The sequence below is a fragment of the Gobius niger genome (assembly GCF_951799975.1).
Source record: "Gobius niger genome assembly, chromosome: 5".
Lineage (NCBI taxonomy): Eukaryota > Metazoa > Chordata > Actinopteri > Gobiiformes > Gobiidae > Gobius > Gobius niger.
The window spans coordinates 26,530,017-26,546,920 of record NC_136856.1 but is presented as its reverse complement, the minus strand read 5'-3'; the positions used below and the strand labels follow the sequence as shown (position 1 = coordinate 26,546,920).

Here is a 16,904-nt window from a genome sequence, read left to right as displayed (position 1 = left end):
AATATTTATGGATTTATGCCGCCATTATTGTCGGGGTCATGTTTAGATGAACTTGTGGGATGGATGGTAAACAGATAAAGTGCTTATCATGAACCGTGGGCCCATTAAAATGTTTGCCTACAATTCATAAACCATTTTACCTCCAGAGACGGTAGCAAGAGAATGATAAGAATGATTTGAACAAACATTGAGCAGTGCGGTTTTTTTCCTCCACTGCAGTGAGGGAAAAGCAGAGAAAGAGGGATCCTTGAAAGTGGAGCATTTTATTCCACACATTTATTGGACGACCATGGCTATAAAATAATTTGTGTAGGAAGTGTGGTTTCATACTTATAAGCCCATGTAATATATGCAGATGTGGAAAAACACTATGCACCCCCTGCCCCACAGCTAGACAATTGTCAGATTGATCCGTGACATTTCTGCATAGAGTCTGCGTTTTCCCCTTATTCTCTCAGGCTTTTTACACTGTCCACACATGCATGAATAAATAAAATGTTAAATCCCAGTGCTCTGCGGTAAAGAAGTGCAAAAGCAAGTGGTTTACAAAATGTCTGCAAGATGGCCACTCTATAATCCACATAAGGAAAGCCTGGAAATGACTGTATTGGCAAGAAGTTTCTGTTCAGTTAGCGTCTTGCAAAGAATCAAAATCGCGTTATTCTCAAGCCCTTTGTGAGAAAAACAACAGTTAAAGGGAGTGGGTGGAGGGGTGTGTATTTTACAAAATCGACCTTTCTGAGGTTCTTGCCATGTTCTCTCATCAAAAACATACCTGGAGCTGTGCATCGAGTGGCTAATGTTAGCTCGCTCATAGGCTCAGGAAGTAAAACTACTGGATCTATCAATCGGCAGATGCCTATGATTGCTGGTTAAACACAAGAAAATGTTCTGAATTTATTTCCCTAATTTTTTCTCATTTTTATTACCAATATTTACCCTAATGCCCCACATTTTCCCCAAATTATTCACACATTTCTTGATCGTTAAAGTCTCGTTCGATCTACCTCTAATGTAACCCGTCTTCTGTGCAGTAGGAAAGCCGGTCGTGGGGGCTCAGTCGAAATCATTGTTGCTGAGTCAAAACACAACAGCGTAATTGTAAACCAACTTGCTACGACTTGAAATATACAGTCTCCTTTCTGTGTGTGTGGTGCTTCGATCAGGTTTCATCCAGCAACCATTATCCTATAGAAAAGAATACCTTTAGCTTTGTCTTGTTCTATATTACATAACTCAGAGGCTCGGTGATCTATGAGAAATGTATCACTTTGCTACTTTTTTGTTCTTCAGTACAGAAGTCAAAACATAAGGACCCATTGACAAGTGCTGTGGAGACTGTTGGGATGTTGAGGGCATAAGAAGTGATGACAGTGACTTTCAGCACATGAGGTAAACTCCGGAGTGTCCTTGAACGCCTCACAAAGAGCTGGACCTCTTCCACCGGCCGCATCACTTTACATTTGATTACACGGGCCACAATGAACAGTGTTCCAAGCTAATGGCCATAATTATGAGGACAGTTACCAACAGCTCAGGCTGCTTGGTTATTGAAAACAATAATTATCATTATTATTTTAGTTGATTATTATTATTATTCAAACAATTATTTGTTGCCTTTAAAAAAAGGTCCATCTTTATTTTATTTATTAATCAAAAAACTATGCTGAATATTTTCTGTTTTCTGAACAGTCATAAAAGTACAAATGATTTCAAGTATGCCTCGATTGAGGAGAGTTCCTGTTTCACACCTGCCCCCTGCTGGCCGGCCCTCACACCTGCACAAGTAAACTGAGCAGCGCAGCCTGATGACATCATCACACAGCACTGTTTGTTTTTATGTCAGGTAAAAGCATTAGCCATGGCACGTGAAATGCAAAGGGAAAATAATCCCATCCGAATGAAATACAGCAAGTTTTATTTTGCTTTGTGAGATCGCTTCGGATGGACAAATGGGAGGGCATCCTTAATAATTGTTTTTTTGTTCATATCTACAGACTTGCAAGGAAATGTCATGACTCTACATTCATAGAACATGACAATGTCAATAAGCTGTTGCCTATTGTTTGGCAATGACCAAACAAACAATTATGAGTTCTCTTTACTCATTAGATTAGCATCATTACAAGGCGCTCTCCTGACAAAGCCGGGTGATGCCTAGCTTTTACTATCATTACGGTCATTTGCATTGAACTAAGCTCCATCTTTTTCTCATGTTGAGAATAAAGCATGTGTGCTGGCCCCTTCTTTCTAAGTGTTTGCGAGTGTTTGTGGTGAGCAGTGCTGCAGGCAGTTCACTGTTGTCTACATAAGAAGGTCAGGCTTTGTTCACGAAGGTGGGACTGTGTAAGATGAAAGCGAGACTGTCTCAGAGGGGTTCAAGTGTCGAGGGCCACTGCCAGGTTAGACCACAGAGGCTGGAAATAACTTTGTTTGGGAGTTGTGTTCCTTGTTGTTAAGTCGGTCGTTGTATTATGGTGCCTAAACAAACTTCTGTTCAATTCCTGCTGCTAGGTTTGCATTGTCTCCTTGTATCCTTGAGCAAGACGCCCATCTCTCCTGATTAACTGGTGATGATTGGAGGAAGTAGCAATCTCACTCAAGAAAGCTGTGCCCAATAGCTTACAAACAATGTGACTGAGGAGTTCATGAATTATAATTTTAAAGCCCCCTGTGTCAATTTTTTTGTTTACGAACAATGAAAGAGGGAGTGGGTAAAGTGTAAACTGTTGTTTTCTAACCTTTAATCCTTAATCTTAACTTTCCTAACACATCTCTATTCTCAGAGTCAAGATCATAAGCATATTTCACAACTTTCCCGAGGCAAAGTGGAGTTTGACGGCAATGGATGGCAATGCTAACAGGAACAGCCTTAAAAACCTTTTGCATGAGTCCCATGTAAACACAAGAGAAAGGCCGCGGGTTGGGCTAAATGTCAGTTTTTTAAAGAAGTAGAGGCGGCGTTCAATCCTAACCTATGCAAAGCAAGTCACCTAGTTTGGAGTTCGTTACCTGTTGAATGTATTTTTCCTGCAGCTGTTTAGCCGTCAAACATAGCAAATTCCGAAAGAGTCAGATGTTTTCGGCTACTGTCAACCAGCCACATTTAGCTGAGGTCAAAGCCTGATTAGAAATCAGTCATCAATGTACGTACCTCTTCATGTTGCCTTTAGTTGAGAATTAGCGTACAAGTGTTTTTCACAGTGTAGGCGGCTGTAAAATTATGAAACACCTGCTTTTTGAGGGCCAAATTTGCTCTTTTGAAATTTAAATCAGGTATTATTACGACGGTATCTGTTCCAAAAGGAAAAAAAAACAGAAAATCCCCTCGACGTTGGTTGAAACACATGCAGCGTAGTGGGCCAAATCGCAGCGTGGGGGAAGAAATTCACAGCATAGAGGGCCTCTGACGCGAACACTGTAAACGCTAAATCATATTCAGTTCTGCTTTTAATGCGGTCAGATACACATCCAGTGGCCACTAAGCATCATCTTATAATATGTTAATGATGGAGAAACCATAAATGCCATGAAACGGCCATGTCATACCTTGCCATACTTGAATATGGTGTGTGGCTTCACCATTCATTTGTCTGGGGCTAGAACGCCGTTGGCTAACAGAAGTACGCATGTGTAGACACTGGCTCAGTTAGCTAAAAGCATTTTGTTCATTTCTCTGGGAAGAACTCGCCTACTAGGTCACAATTTCTAAAAAAAATGCTTTATAATTGAATACACAGCGTCGGCGCACAAATGTTTTTATTCCCTCAAATGTCTGCTTAGTATATGTAACTAAAACTATAACACAGACAAGCAATCTCACAAACCAACTGAAAAGGTTTGCAAAATACATCCGGCACGTCTCGGGGCAGGTGGTTTCGTGTGCCATGAGGATTTTTCAACATCGATTTGTCATGGCGCTACTCTGCCACTTTTCAGACCATTCTAACCATTTAGTTTTCTCCGTTTACTTTTAGAACTGTAGGACGTTGTGCTTCTGCAGTTGCTGGTGTCAATTCCGTCAGTCTCACCTCAATTCGAAGGTGTTCGGTGTGTGAGGAGACTGTTGAGACGTGCTTTCTGTCTGAACTGAATCCGTAAAAGCCGAGGAATTGAAGAGAAAACAGACTTGGAGACACAGCGCGGCTCTTTCTAAACAGCAGCACTAATTGGGTAAAGTACAGGCCTGAAGCTTTCTCTCCTAATGGGGATTTCATGCTCAGAATAAAACGCAACAAATCAGTCTGTTTTTCTAACATTGTCTGGACGAGATGGATATTTGTGTCCTGTTGCTCTGCAGGGTGAAAACTGCCCTGCAACAAAGTGATGTCTGCATTGTAATAGGGACTCTGGATTTTGAAAATCCAGTATAAAGTACATTATTGAGCAAGTGTTTGGTTTGCCGTGGCATTTCCATTGTTTCGTGGAAAATATCATTCCATTATCTACATAAAGTTCATTACAGGAGAACTGACATTTGCTTTAATGGCGGCTTGACTGTATTATCTAATCTCTGGGGTCATAAAGATAAAAACACAAATGCAATTAGGCCCAGTTTCCACTGGACAAGCAAATAATACTTGTAGTAAGAATCGAGTAATCGTAAATGCGTGTTTTGACTAATAAAGTGTTTTCTTCTCTCTCAGATCTTGCTGTGACATTGGCGAAGGACAAGTTTACTGCTTTGCAGAGAGAATACCAAAAGGTAAGGCCTGTGCATCTGTTTTATTAATCTAGATTATGTTGTGACTTTATGGAGCTATCTTTTATAACTTTCTTGGGCAGTCCACTCTATCTTTTAGTGACTTTTCTGATTTACAAGACTATATTATATTGTTATTGCTCTTGCCACCTGTTTTTATGTTGTTAGTCCAGATTATATGCATGCCTGTACAGTCTGTTCAGAAAGTTTTTAGACCTTGTTTTATTTTTAACTTTTTTCGTGGTCTGGTGCTAAAATTATACATTTATTTTATACTGATTACTCCACTGTACTCCAGTAAGCTTTCATCAATATGAAAAAAGTAAAACTAATATTTCTGTATGACATGATTATTCAGTGACCCTATTCACCTTATTCCGGAGGTTCCCGTGGGCGCCGCCATGAAACATGAAACACACAAGAGAAAGGCTGCAGATTGGGATAAACGTTAGCCAAACATCATTGTAAAAATTAGTCAGAGCTGTAGAAATATTTGCGTGAGGGGCAGTCACAGTCTAAAAGCATTGTAATTTATTATATGAGGTCATGCTGTAAGGCCTCTAGAAGAGTCATAATAACCTTGATTCCGTAATAAATAAATAGGTTAATCACAACACTCTTGCTAATGCTATCGCGGCTAGTGCTAACGCCTACAGCAGCTTTAAATACACACACTGAGGAGGCTTTGCGCCAGCGAAAAACATAGTTTTGCAAAGAAAGACTTCACTTTGCATTGTCTTTAGAGCAGACACAGAACTCTGGCAGTATCGAGATCAACAGCCGTGATCGCGAGCGCTAAGTAACCATGTGTGTGCTCCGGATGCGACTCAGGCCTTCAAAGTAATACAATAGAACTGGGAAGGCCTTTAGACGCCAATGGGACTATAATAGCATGCGTCTGTCCCTGTGAGGGTTATAATAATTCAATCTGCTGCTGCTTTGGTGTATAAAGGGTCTTAAAATGCTTCTCAACGTTTAGGTCTGTGGTAAATTGCAGCCTCTATAAGTGGAGAAATAAAATAATATTTGTATAATATCAGACTTCAACCGAGCATTGGATTAAACCGAGCTGTTTGAAAACTTCCTGAACCCACTGTATTCTCTCACTGTCTTTTTTTTGTGCATGGCTTTGCTCTTTCTTTGCCGCTGGGTTCTGTATGCTGCCTTCCTTCTCCATGTGATGTGCTTTGGTCTGGTCGTCTGCAGCCAGAGAGCATAGTGCTGACCCTTCAGGTAAAGTCTATCCACTGGACTTTGTCTATTTTCAACCCCTTCCCTAAAAATGTGTCATGTCGTGCAAACCCCGTCAAATAGTGTTGGTGGCAGGTCCCTTCATTTGACTGAAACAAGTTTTATAAACGCTAGGTGTAGCTTTAGTGATCAATCATGCATGGTGGCTGCTCACAGAAGTAAAAGTAAGGTGTTACTGGGGAGTGTAATATTATTGTATCACAAAAATAAAAGTATCTAATGCAGGTACCGAAAAAATTACAATCTTGAAGCTGTTGGTCCTGGGACAGCATTAAAGGAAGTGACTTGGATGTTTCTCCGCAAATAAATTATCCCCCCCCCCCATTTTTCTACACATTTTTCCCTACCCCAGATGCCCATTTTTATTATTTTTTTCACATTATTGTATTATGATATAATTATTCCCCATTTTCACACATTTCTTCACATTGGAGAAATTTGCTCAAGTGCCAAAAAAAATGTAACGTACCCAGCCCTAGACATGGGGGGGAATATGCAAATAACATAGATTGGTAACATGAAAGACTTGTGAGTGCTATAAGCTCGCTCCATGCTCGCTCCCTCACTGCCTGTTCGCCCAGTGCTTTGATTCGGCTTCTCTCCTCTTACATGAGCTTTGTCTGCTGCAGAAACTAGGACTGAGTGTCCAGGCCCGGTCCCATGGGTGCAGGCTCTTGACTCTGTGTGGTGTTTGTTACACTGTGGTCTGAAGGACTGTACTGTCAACTCATGGACACTCGCGATAGAAACAGAGCTTTTCTGCAATGTATTCAAGCTATTCCTGTGTGAATAATGTAGAATAGGCTTCGGAAAAGTATTGTTCAGTTACTAGAATGTACAACACTGGCCTGGGAAAAAAAATGTAAAAGAACCCAGTCCTATTCCGGTGAGTCCATACTTCTTCGCAAAATGCAGAATGCTGTATTTCTGCAGCAACCTTTCTAAAATGCCCAATGAGCTTGCCTGTTATTCTAAAAAATATATATATACATTTTGATTAGTTGTAGTAGTACTGGTTTTTAGTGGAAGGAAATTGTTTTAGTTAGTAGTAGTAGTGGTAGTCTAAAGATTCAGAATATAAAAAGAACCAAAAGCAAGTATGACCCTAGTACTTTGCATCTTCTGTGCTTCAGAAGACGGCAAGATGAAGCTTGCTTTCCAACATTATCTGTTCAGAAGGATTACTAGTTCCTGGAAATTCAAAATCTGAAGAATTGAGAGAGAAACGCAAGTGTTACACAATGAGAGTCACTGCAAAGAGAAGTGTTTGAGAAAAATTAGTCATTTGGATTCAAAAGGAGGCATTCGAGAGAAAAGGAAAGAAGCTGGAGGGTGAAGCAAATGGAAGACGACGCCAAAGGCAAAAATGTGTCTCTGAACACCTCGCACAATCTGACAAAGGAAGACTGGATCTTTCCTGAAGCACTGCAGGCGTATCCCGAGACCAAAAATCTTCGACTGGTATCTCTACAGCCCTTCACCAGCAGCTCCCCAAAGACACTTGATCAGTTCAATCCTCAGTACATTTGTATTTTTTACCTGATTGCAAAAAATTCTGGTAAAACAATATTATATGCTGTGAAGGGAACATTTTATTTTATTGTGGTTAGGGGTTCCCAAACTTTTCAGGCATTTAGATTAGATAACAATCTGGGATCATTTCTGTAAAAAATAATTAGTAATAAATTGCCTAATATCAAGCAAAAACGAAAACAAGCAAATTTAGATCAGTGCTGTCTGTATTTTACCTCAATTCATAAATCTATGCTGTTTTTGACTCTCTCGATGCTTTAAAACCACAGCTTTCACCCAATCTCATTGAATATGAACATGCTAAGAGAGAGAATTGGAGAATTCCTTCGCTGAATTTGTTTTAACCTCCGCAAACGTATTGCCGCGCAAAATGCAGTGGCTAGCAACAGAATGCCAATACTAGCAGCAACATGCTAATGCTAATGACAACTAATCAAGGCTGGGAGAGAATCTATGAGTGGAATCACCTAAAGTATTAAAATAGTCACTGCTGGAGTGGCCAAGTGTTTGTATTAACTAACATTGTATTTTTTTAATGCCCAAGTTGTAGGCAAATGATCTGATCACTTTATGCTGTGAGTTAATATAATTATCCAAGTCAAGTGATCCTTGTTTTTTTAAAAGATTTAATTTATTTATATCTTGAAATCATCTTGAGATCCCCAATTCATTGCTTAAAGGGGCTAGTTTGCCATTATACTCACTACTGCCACCTCAGGCCATATGTGTAACTGCACCTTCTATATTAAAGAGGGGTATTATGCTTTTTTCAGTCACATAGCACCAGTCTATAGCACACTACAATGATGACCAAACCTTCTGTTGGTCTGTAAATGCAGTAAATTAGAATAACTGCCTTGTATAAAATTGCTCTCTCAAAATGGCTGTAGCGAATGTCTTGAAATAGGCCTCTGTCTCTTTAAGAACCTCTGACTCTTTCCGACACGCCCCCTCCACACACTGTCTGTGGCATCAGTGGGGTGGGGGTTCTGCTGAGGAGCAGTGGTTGGTTACTCGGCTGGTGACGAAAGCTCGGAGGCGTCTCCTGGAGGTGGGGGCGTTCCTAGGAGGACTCAGGCAAACCTATCCCTAAAATGGCCGCCATCAGAGTTTTTACAGATTACTCAAAAATACGTGAATGTGCCAAGGCAACACTTCAGGCATGTTTTTAATGAGGGAATGACATAATAACATGATGTAAAGCTTGAAAAAGTCGATTTTGCATAATACCCCCCCTTTAAGCTTGTGCATGACGGCAATTTGGACCTTTTTGAGTGACAGTGCAGGATTTTGGAGGCATAGTGGTGAAGAGGTCTGGGCTCATTCTTTAGGACATTGCTGGAACATGTGGGGGGAGGAAAATACTAATTTGAACATTTTTAAACTCTGTATAGTGCCTTTAAGACCTGCTTCAGGAACCAATGATCTCTGCTACTAACTGCCCAGAGTGCACTCCAACAGTTTCTCAAGTACTCAAAGCAGGAGTAGCTCTCTGCAGTCATTCAGTACACCGTAAATAGTTCAATGGTAAGAATGGTTTAAGACTCCTATAGGTCAAAAAGCCCCGTGGAGTTTTATTGAGCTGGTGTTGCCACTCTTTAACATCTTTAGGCCATGTCCAGCAGCAGTGCTTAGTGCTCCTGGATCTCTTGGTAAAGCTTACACCAGTCTTCTTTTCCATCATGCAAAAATAACCGAAAATCCTGATAAATTGCGCTGTGTGTTAAGAATCGCCTCAAAGCTCGCGCGCGTCGGCAGCCTGCCCCCCCAGTGATTAAGACTCTTGCCACATTCTGGGATAATGGAGCGTGGCGCACAAACAGCTGATCAGGAAGTTGTTTTGCTGCGCCATTAAAACACAGATGGATAATAATTACACTTTTATTATACGCAATTTACAATCGTTTTGAGGCGCTTCATCGGAGAAATGAGTCATTCAGCACTGCAGCCTAGAAATGACCAACTCCCACAAAGCTTTTATTCATTTTTTCACCTTTCATACTTACATTTACAGAAATAGCTGATTGCTATGCCTGATGACAAACAAATGTTTCTCTGTGTCCAATTCAGAAAGAGCAACCTGCCTTGAGACGCCATCTTGACACATTGCCACCACTTTCCATTTTTATTGCTATAGTAAGGTCAACGTTTTCCTCTGGACACTTGCCAAGACGAGACTAAAAATAGACCCCGCTGCCAGCTCTTGGAAAGTATTGGGAGACATTTTTGACCTTTTTTTAAGGATGGGGGGGTGGGGGGAAGCATCAGCCAGAAGCACAATGACAACAAAAATGTCCGTCTTGTTTTATTTGTTTTGGTTTTTTTGCGTAGCATCACATGCAACTGTCTCTTTGGCTCGTAAGTTCCTCAAATCCTTTCTTTCTTTTCGGCTGCTTTGGACCATTTTTTACTGTCTTTTGGAATCAAGCTTGGGGTGGTAGCAAATGGTCTGATCTGTTACTAAAAATCAAGTTTCTTTCCTCTGTTATCACACACTACTACAAACACGCACAATAACATCCACTCTGGCACCAGGACCTATTAAAGAGATTCTAAAATCTCAGTGGGACTTTTCTCATTAAGGCAAGACACTGCATAGATCTTTCACGCGGTGGTCAATGAACCCAGTTTTCTCCCTTAAAGAAGTACTAAGTAACGTGTTTACCTTAATAAATCCTTTCCGTAGTCCCTTTGGGGGTAATACAAGTGTTTATGGGATGATTGGAGGGTCTTTCATTTCCCCCTGGTGTCTCTGGCCAGAAAACCATGTTTGCAACTTGACTGCCACCGGGCCGGAGCACCAATACACAGTAACAGAATCACGAAGAAGAAGCTAACAGGCTAATGGGCAAAGCTAACTGCGGGCTAGCGTCACTTTAAACAGTATTTACAGCCAAGTTTGAGTGAAAAAAACAATTTCCATTGTATAATTGGATGTACAATATCACTCTCTCCCGTCGCCTTTTCTGTCTGCGTAGTATTAACTCTCTAAGACAATTAATAAGTAAAAAAATCGTAACTTACTAGCGTTACTTTGTACTGCTTTAACATCTTAGTTTTAATGTCAGAGCATAAAGAAGACTAAACCTACCCTTTACGATGCTTATTTTATGACCTTTTGTCTGCTAGCGAGCCGGAGATAGCCGGTTTCCCACACGCATTCATTCACAAATATTGACGTATTTTGTACCCACGTGTAGCGCAAAAGGCAACCGAGATGACGCTGTATTCCAAATATGGTCATTTCCTATCTGGGAGACTGCTGAAAATGTACGCACATGCGCTGACGTTTTCTCCAAATGAGGTTTTCAACAATATCTCTACTTAAAGGCATCGTCATGGCCGTCCTTCAGTTCAACCCCTAGTCACATATTGACTGTTTGGGTTTACCGTAGACAACGTCAACTAATCATAAGACAATGCAAACTTCACAGATCAGGCTGATTTTTTTTTTTTTTTGACAAATTACCACTTTTACATACTTTTATGGGGCAAAAAGGACATTTCCCTACAAAAAGGAAATAATGTACGGTATTTAGCCCCTACAAGACACCAAACATTCCAGTCTTGAACAATATTTTCAAGGTTATTTTTGGGGGGAGATTTTAAATATCTACTCCTCAGCCTGATTTATTGAGCTTTGAACTAGAGAGCCAACTTTTTTGACAGAGATACTGGGTTTTTGGGTATCTGCCAGTATCCGATATTAACCGATACCAAAAGTGGCTGCTCTGAGGGAAAAAGTGGCAAAAGTTTTCTAATGGGTAATCACTGGACTTCCATCCATCCATTTTCCTCCACTTTTCCGATGTCGGCTCGTGGGGGCAGTTGTTGGAGCTGCCCAAATCACATTGCACCAGCCCCTTATGGCTCCTCCTGCAGGTGGTGGGTCCACAGAAGCACGGCCTCATGGTTCTAACCGGGCCTGTTGGTCTCTCATATGGGGGTTCTGAACCGCTCTTTGTCTGAGCCGTCACTTAGGACCTGTTTGCCATGGGAGACCTTACCAGGGGCACAAAGCCCCCGACAACAGAGCTCCTAGGATCATTCAGGTGCTCAAACCCCTCCACCACGTTAAGGTGGCGGTTCCAGGGGGGGGTAATAACTGGACTTTTCTACACTAAATATCATTGGGTATATGAGGGGCTATTTTGGTTACATTATAAACAACTCACATAAAGTGACTAAAATACAAACACTTTACTACTCCAGCAGTGACCCGTTTATTTCATTACTTGATGTATTTCTATCATAGTTTATGTCCCAACTTTGATTAGTTGATTAGCATACTTCCGCTAGCTTTAGCATGCTTTTGCTAGCCACGGCATTTTGCACGGCAATCTAAAATACAATTGCAGGTGTTAAAGATAACTCAGCAATTTAATTCTCCAAGTTCTGCCCCTCAAAATGACATACAGCATGCCCATATTCACTTACATTTAGTTGGTGAAAGTTTTTCAAGCAGAGACAGCCAAAACAGGTATCGGTTCAGTATCGGATATTTGCAGCTGATACCTGATATCATTTTAGATCCCAGTATCGACTCTGATATCAGATACCAGTATTGGATGGGTACTTTGAACCCAAAAAGACAAGGCAAACAGACCTTTTTCCACTTAGAAATAAGATATCCAAAATCCCCTCTGAAAAAAACATAACTAACATCATATTATCATCACACAACAAAATAAAACCATTAAAATAAAGCATAAAATGACACAACACTTGCAATGTTCAGCAAAAGTTTCAAATTGATATCTCTAAATGTATTTTCCCCCTATTCACCTGCAGTGTCTCGGTGTGAAACCATGTTCAGGAATCTAAACGATTCATCTAATTGGAATCGCATACACTTCACAACAAGCTTGTGTAAGTCTAAACAAATTACGATTTCAATTTCAATTCACCTTCCCACCATAAATGAGTGTCTGCAAACTGCCGCAATAAAGCTACAACCCAGCAGGAAAGACGAGCTCACTGAATTGTAAAGTGTTTGAGATCAGTGAGGGCGTTGGTAAAGAGAGTGCAGTCAGTGGTCCATTCAGAAGCAGCACTCGCAGCCCAGCTTTGATCCTTTTATGGAGAAAAGCCATTGAGAGTAAAAGTGACACGTTACACACGGCAAGAGAATCCCCCCAGTCCTATTCAGTTCTCCCGGAGCGAGCCGAGTGCGGTGTCAAACATGGGGAGATTAAGTACAGCGGAAAAAAGGACGCGCCAATCCTAGCTTTCCGACAGCAGCAAGTTAAGAAAACCATGCTGCAGAACACATGCCCTAATTCCGCAGCCTCCAGACCCCGGCCTGAGGACACAGCGGGAAAACATAAAGGCCCAATAACTGCGGGACAAACAACAAAACGCCAGCCACAGATCACTAGATGATCTGTGACGTCCCGCTTCTTCACCTCCTTTGACTTCCATTTGAGAGAGCTAGAAACACCTCAGGAAGACTTATACCGAGCAGCATGAACCGACAGCGCAGGAAGCAGCAGACACTTGACACTGTTGACCAGTCCCGGACACATGTGTTTCCTCACGCAGCAGTGTTTACTGATCCAGGGTGATCTTTTTCTAAAGAGAGAAATAAAGCGAGAGGAAGGAGATGGCATGAGCTGTTTGACAGACTTGTGTTGTGTGGCCGTTCTCGCAATTCTCGTTATTAGGGCTGCATGGGTACCGTTAATTCTTTTTTTTTTATACCAGTCCTTTAACAATACTTAGTTTTTCGATACCGATACTTGAACAGTACTTTTTTCGATACCTATACTAAAATATTTGTCATCTAGAACCAGAAAACAGAACAATTCATGTGTGGAAGATATGCAAGTTTACAATATTGGGTTCATCGCCGATGTTAAAAAATGTGTGAAAACGGTTGGGGGAATTTGGTTGAAATTGGTTAAAAAAAGATGGGGGTAAATGCTAGTAATCAAAATTGGGGGGAAAATTGGGAAAACGAGACAAAAATTGGGGCAGAAATAAGAAAAAAAAGTTTTTAAAAAATGAAAAAAAAATGGGGCAAACATTGGGCAAAGAAAAAAAAGGGGGGGGGGAATCATTTATTTGAGCTGAAACAACCAAGTCACTTCCTTAATGCTATCCCTGGACCAACAGCATCAAAACTTGGATCTAAGGTTAAAATTAAGATTATGATTTTTCTGTACCTGCTTTCGATACTTTCACTTTTTAGACACCATTTGTACGTTTTTTTCCAATACCATACTGATATCGATTAACAGTACACAGCCCTCTTGTTATGTGTGAACGTCCAGTCTGTCTATAATTGCTCAAACTCAATCGTGTAATTTGGACACCGCAGTTTTACAAAGACTTTCCAGTTGCTAATGCCCTCTTTCCAAGCACTGTCATTTTGCTGTACAGTACAATTCATTTATGTTCCAAAAAAATATAGATTTTATGAACCTGTCTTACCCCCTTGTATGTTTTGCTAATTGGAAACGTCACTCCAGCAGCTCAGCCAGGTGTAATTACAATACAGTATGAGCAGATTTGTTACTTGGATCTGGGAGAATCTTGTGATCAAAAGCTCCTGTGAAACTCCTCTGCCGAGCTCCATCTGGGGAATGGATCTATAATATAATGACTGAGGCTCTTCATCACACTCTCCTCAGAACACTGGCTCAGCAGCACACAGCCACATGCCTCTGCCTCCCCTGGAGATATTCCCATCCAACTCCATGTGCTGTCATCTCTGCGAGGCATATGGGCTTCTGAATATGTTGAAGAATCGCAGCTGAACTGCATATCTAACCATCCAGATATGGAAATGTAGTGTTGTGTTATGCAGAATATTCAGGCTGTCATAGTAATTACCAATAGTTCAAGAACCTAAATGATATTTCAGTGAGTTGTCCAATGTCCACATGGTGCGCTGGTGTGAGTAGAAGTGGATTTGATCCCCAGGCTGCTCATCATTATTGGAAGGTGGTTTCGACAATGTTGCTGTGGATTTGATTTGGTGGCTTTCTCACAGTATTTTTACTTGAAGGAAACCCACAACTGTCCCGATGCCTGTACGAATGCAAATGAGAACATGGAATGGTTGCAAGATGAAATGCAGTGGGCAGGAAAAATTACAAGTTGTGCTGACCAGAGGTCGACCGATATATTGGCCGGCCAGTATTTGGATATTTTACAATGTTAATGCTGCCCACACCAAGGACTTCAGAGAAACGACAAGTTATTGAATTTTGTATATTATATGTTGCAGACTTTTGCTTATACTTTCAGAACCATAAGCGATACTTGGAATCTACTCTTTAAACCAAGCTCCCTCTGAAGTACCTGCTTAACAGGAATGTCTTCAATGAATCAGCCCTAGAAAACCTTAGAAAAACCTTAGAAAAATACTGAACCGATACCAGTTTTGGCTCTCACCGCTTTAAAAACACAGCAATCACCAACTAAATCTATGTGAATATGGGCATGCTGTATGTCACTTGGAAGGGCAGAACCTGGAGAATGATATAAGCCAGTCATACAGCCTTTTTAATGTTTTCCTTTAGTTTAGTTTAGTTAGTAATAACTGATAATTGATCTGTAACATCATGAGAAAAGAGCATTTTATTTATCTTAAGGATAAAAGAGGAACATTCACTTTTGTTTGGACAGTTTGGATGTTTTATCTACCCTCAGAATGGCACTCAGACTCTTACCCTTCCAGTCTAGGTTTCCATCATAAGAGTCCTTATTATTCCACAATATCTATCTTTTTACACCACCATATATGCATTCTTACTCCATCCATCATCCTTTAGTTTTCCTAATAGTTCACTCCTTTCACTCCATTTATGTCTTGTCCTCTCTATTACTGATTCATTTCATTACAGCTAGTGTGCTCTCCGTCTACAGTACTTCTCTCTCTCTCCCATCATCGCAGGTGATCTACTATGAGCTGGGCTTCGTGGTGTGTGCCGCGCTGGGCCTCCTCTTCACCGTCCTGGTGCCGCTGGTGGGGCTGTTCTTCTGCCTGTGCCGATGCTGCGATAACTGCGGCGGGGAGATGCACCAAAGGCAGAGGAAGAACGCGGACTGCCAGAGGGGACTGCTCGGGACACTGCTCTTCTCTACCTCCCTGGTCATCACGTGAGTAGCAAGTGTGCCCAGTCGTACGCAGACAGAAAGTTGTTTAGGGCAAAAGTGGGAATAAGGCTGAATACTTTTAGTTCCTTTTCTACCTTAGCATCTTAGCTTTAATGTCAGAGTAAGAAAAAGACTTAACTCACCCTTGGCGATGCTTATTGTGACATTCACACTGACATGGCATCTACGTGTAGCACAAAAGGTGTCTGAGATGATGCTGTAATCGAAATATGCTAACTTTTTGGCGACCGCTGCGGCAGTAAAAGTCAGAGATTAACAGAAAACTTGCAATATAGATACAGACGGCATCGTGTCATAAAAGGGGGCGTGGTCTCGCTGAGGGGGGAAATGGAATCGTTTGGGAAACACAACATTTAGCCATTTTCTGGCTAAATATAAACGCTTTTATCACAAACAAATTAAGTCAAGTGTAAATCGGGTCCATATGGATGTTTATTCACAGCAGATTGTTCTGTAGAAGAAAAAACCGGCAGTCGTAGCTAGCCTAGCGCTAGCTATCATTAGCTAGCATGAAGCATCATGTTAGCATTCTCCGTTATTTATGTATTTTTAGTTCAATTTAGTTTTTGAATAATTAGGGAAAGTTTTGATTTTTTTTCTCCAAATTGTTTTCCCCCTTAACTGTTTCAAACATGACCATATATGGGCGATTCCAGAGATGATCTGTATCCATCTGTATCTATACACCATTTCTCATATTTATTTCAGTAAACTGCTAAAGTTTCTCCGACAGCTTTCAGTTCAGCCATGCTAATCACTTCAAAAACCCAACCATCCTGTAAAAACTAAAAAATTGTGGCCCACACGCTTCCTTCTTCGACTGTCAATAAATGTCTGACTTGTCTTCGATTTGAAAGCTGAAGATGAGACCTTTGTAGTGCCTTTGATGAAGAAACTATCTGCCGTAAATCTCTGGGTCTGGAGGAATGATGGCTCATCCATGTTGGGGAATGTTTTGCGTGCAATATCGTCACCCTCAACCCATTCTCCACGGTTGTGTAGCTTAAGCATTGACATAACCCACTAGACACATCGCACCAGAGAGGCATCTCTCAATCTCCGTAGCACTTTACCCACGCGTGCACCGCGCACATGCCCGGGCTGTAGCGCTGGCTGAACAAACTCCTCTGGTCATCTTGTGAGTCGGAACACATCACGCGTCTCCTCCCTGCCCCCCATGCATGCTTAGGCTATTTATAGTCAAACTCCACAGAGATGGGATGTTATGGACTATGCACTGTGGTCATACTCATCTCCGTGGAATTAGCACCCATTTTCTGCAGCACTAATCAAG

The 16,904-nt window shown here is 41.2% G+C and overlaps 1 protein-coding gene across 6 annotated transcripts in view; it reads left to right on the top strand.

Moving 5' to 3' along the window:
• The window catches only part of prom1a (prominin 1a), an 87,570-nt gene that overhangs the window by 33,122 nt on the left and 37,544 nt on the right, over nucleotides 1–16,904 (top strand). For 5 of the 6 annotated variants that reach the window (XM_079557252.1, XM_079557255.1, XM_079557254.1 and 2 more), the window contains exons 2-4: nucleotides 4,647–4,705; nucleotides 5,909–5,935; nucleotides 15,387–15,592. In XM_079557252.1, coding sequence (XP_079413378.1) covers nucleotides 4,647–4,705; nucleotides 5,909–5,935; nucleotides 15,387–15,592 — 292 coding nt within the window. The remainder of the gene's footprint in view (nucleotides 1–4,646; nucleotides 4,706–5,908; nucleotides 5,936–15,386; nucleotides 15,593–16,904) is intronic. The other variant, XM_079557253.1, reaches the window with a different exon arrangement.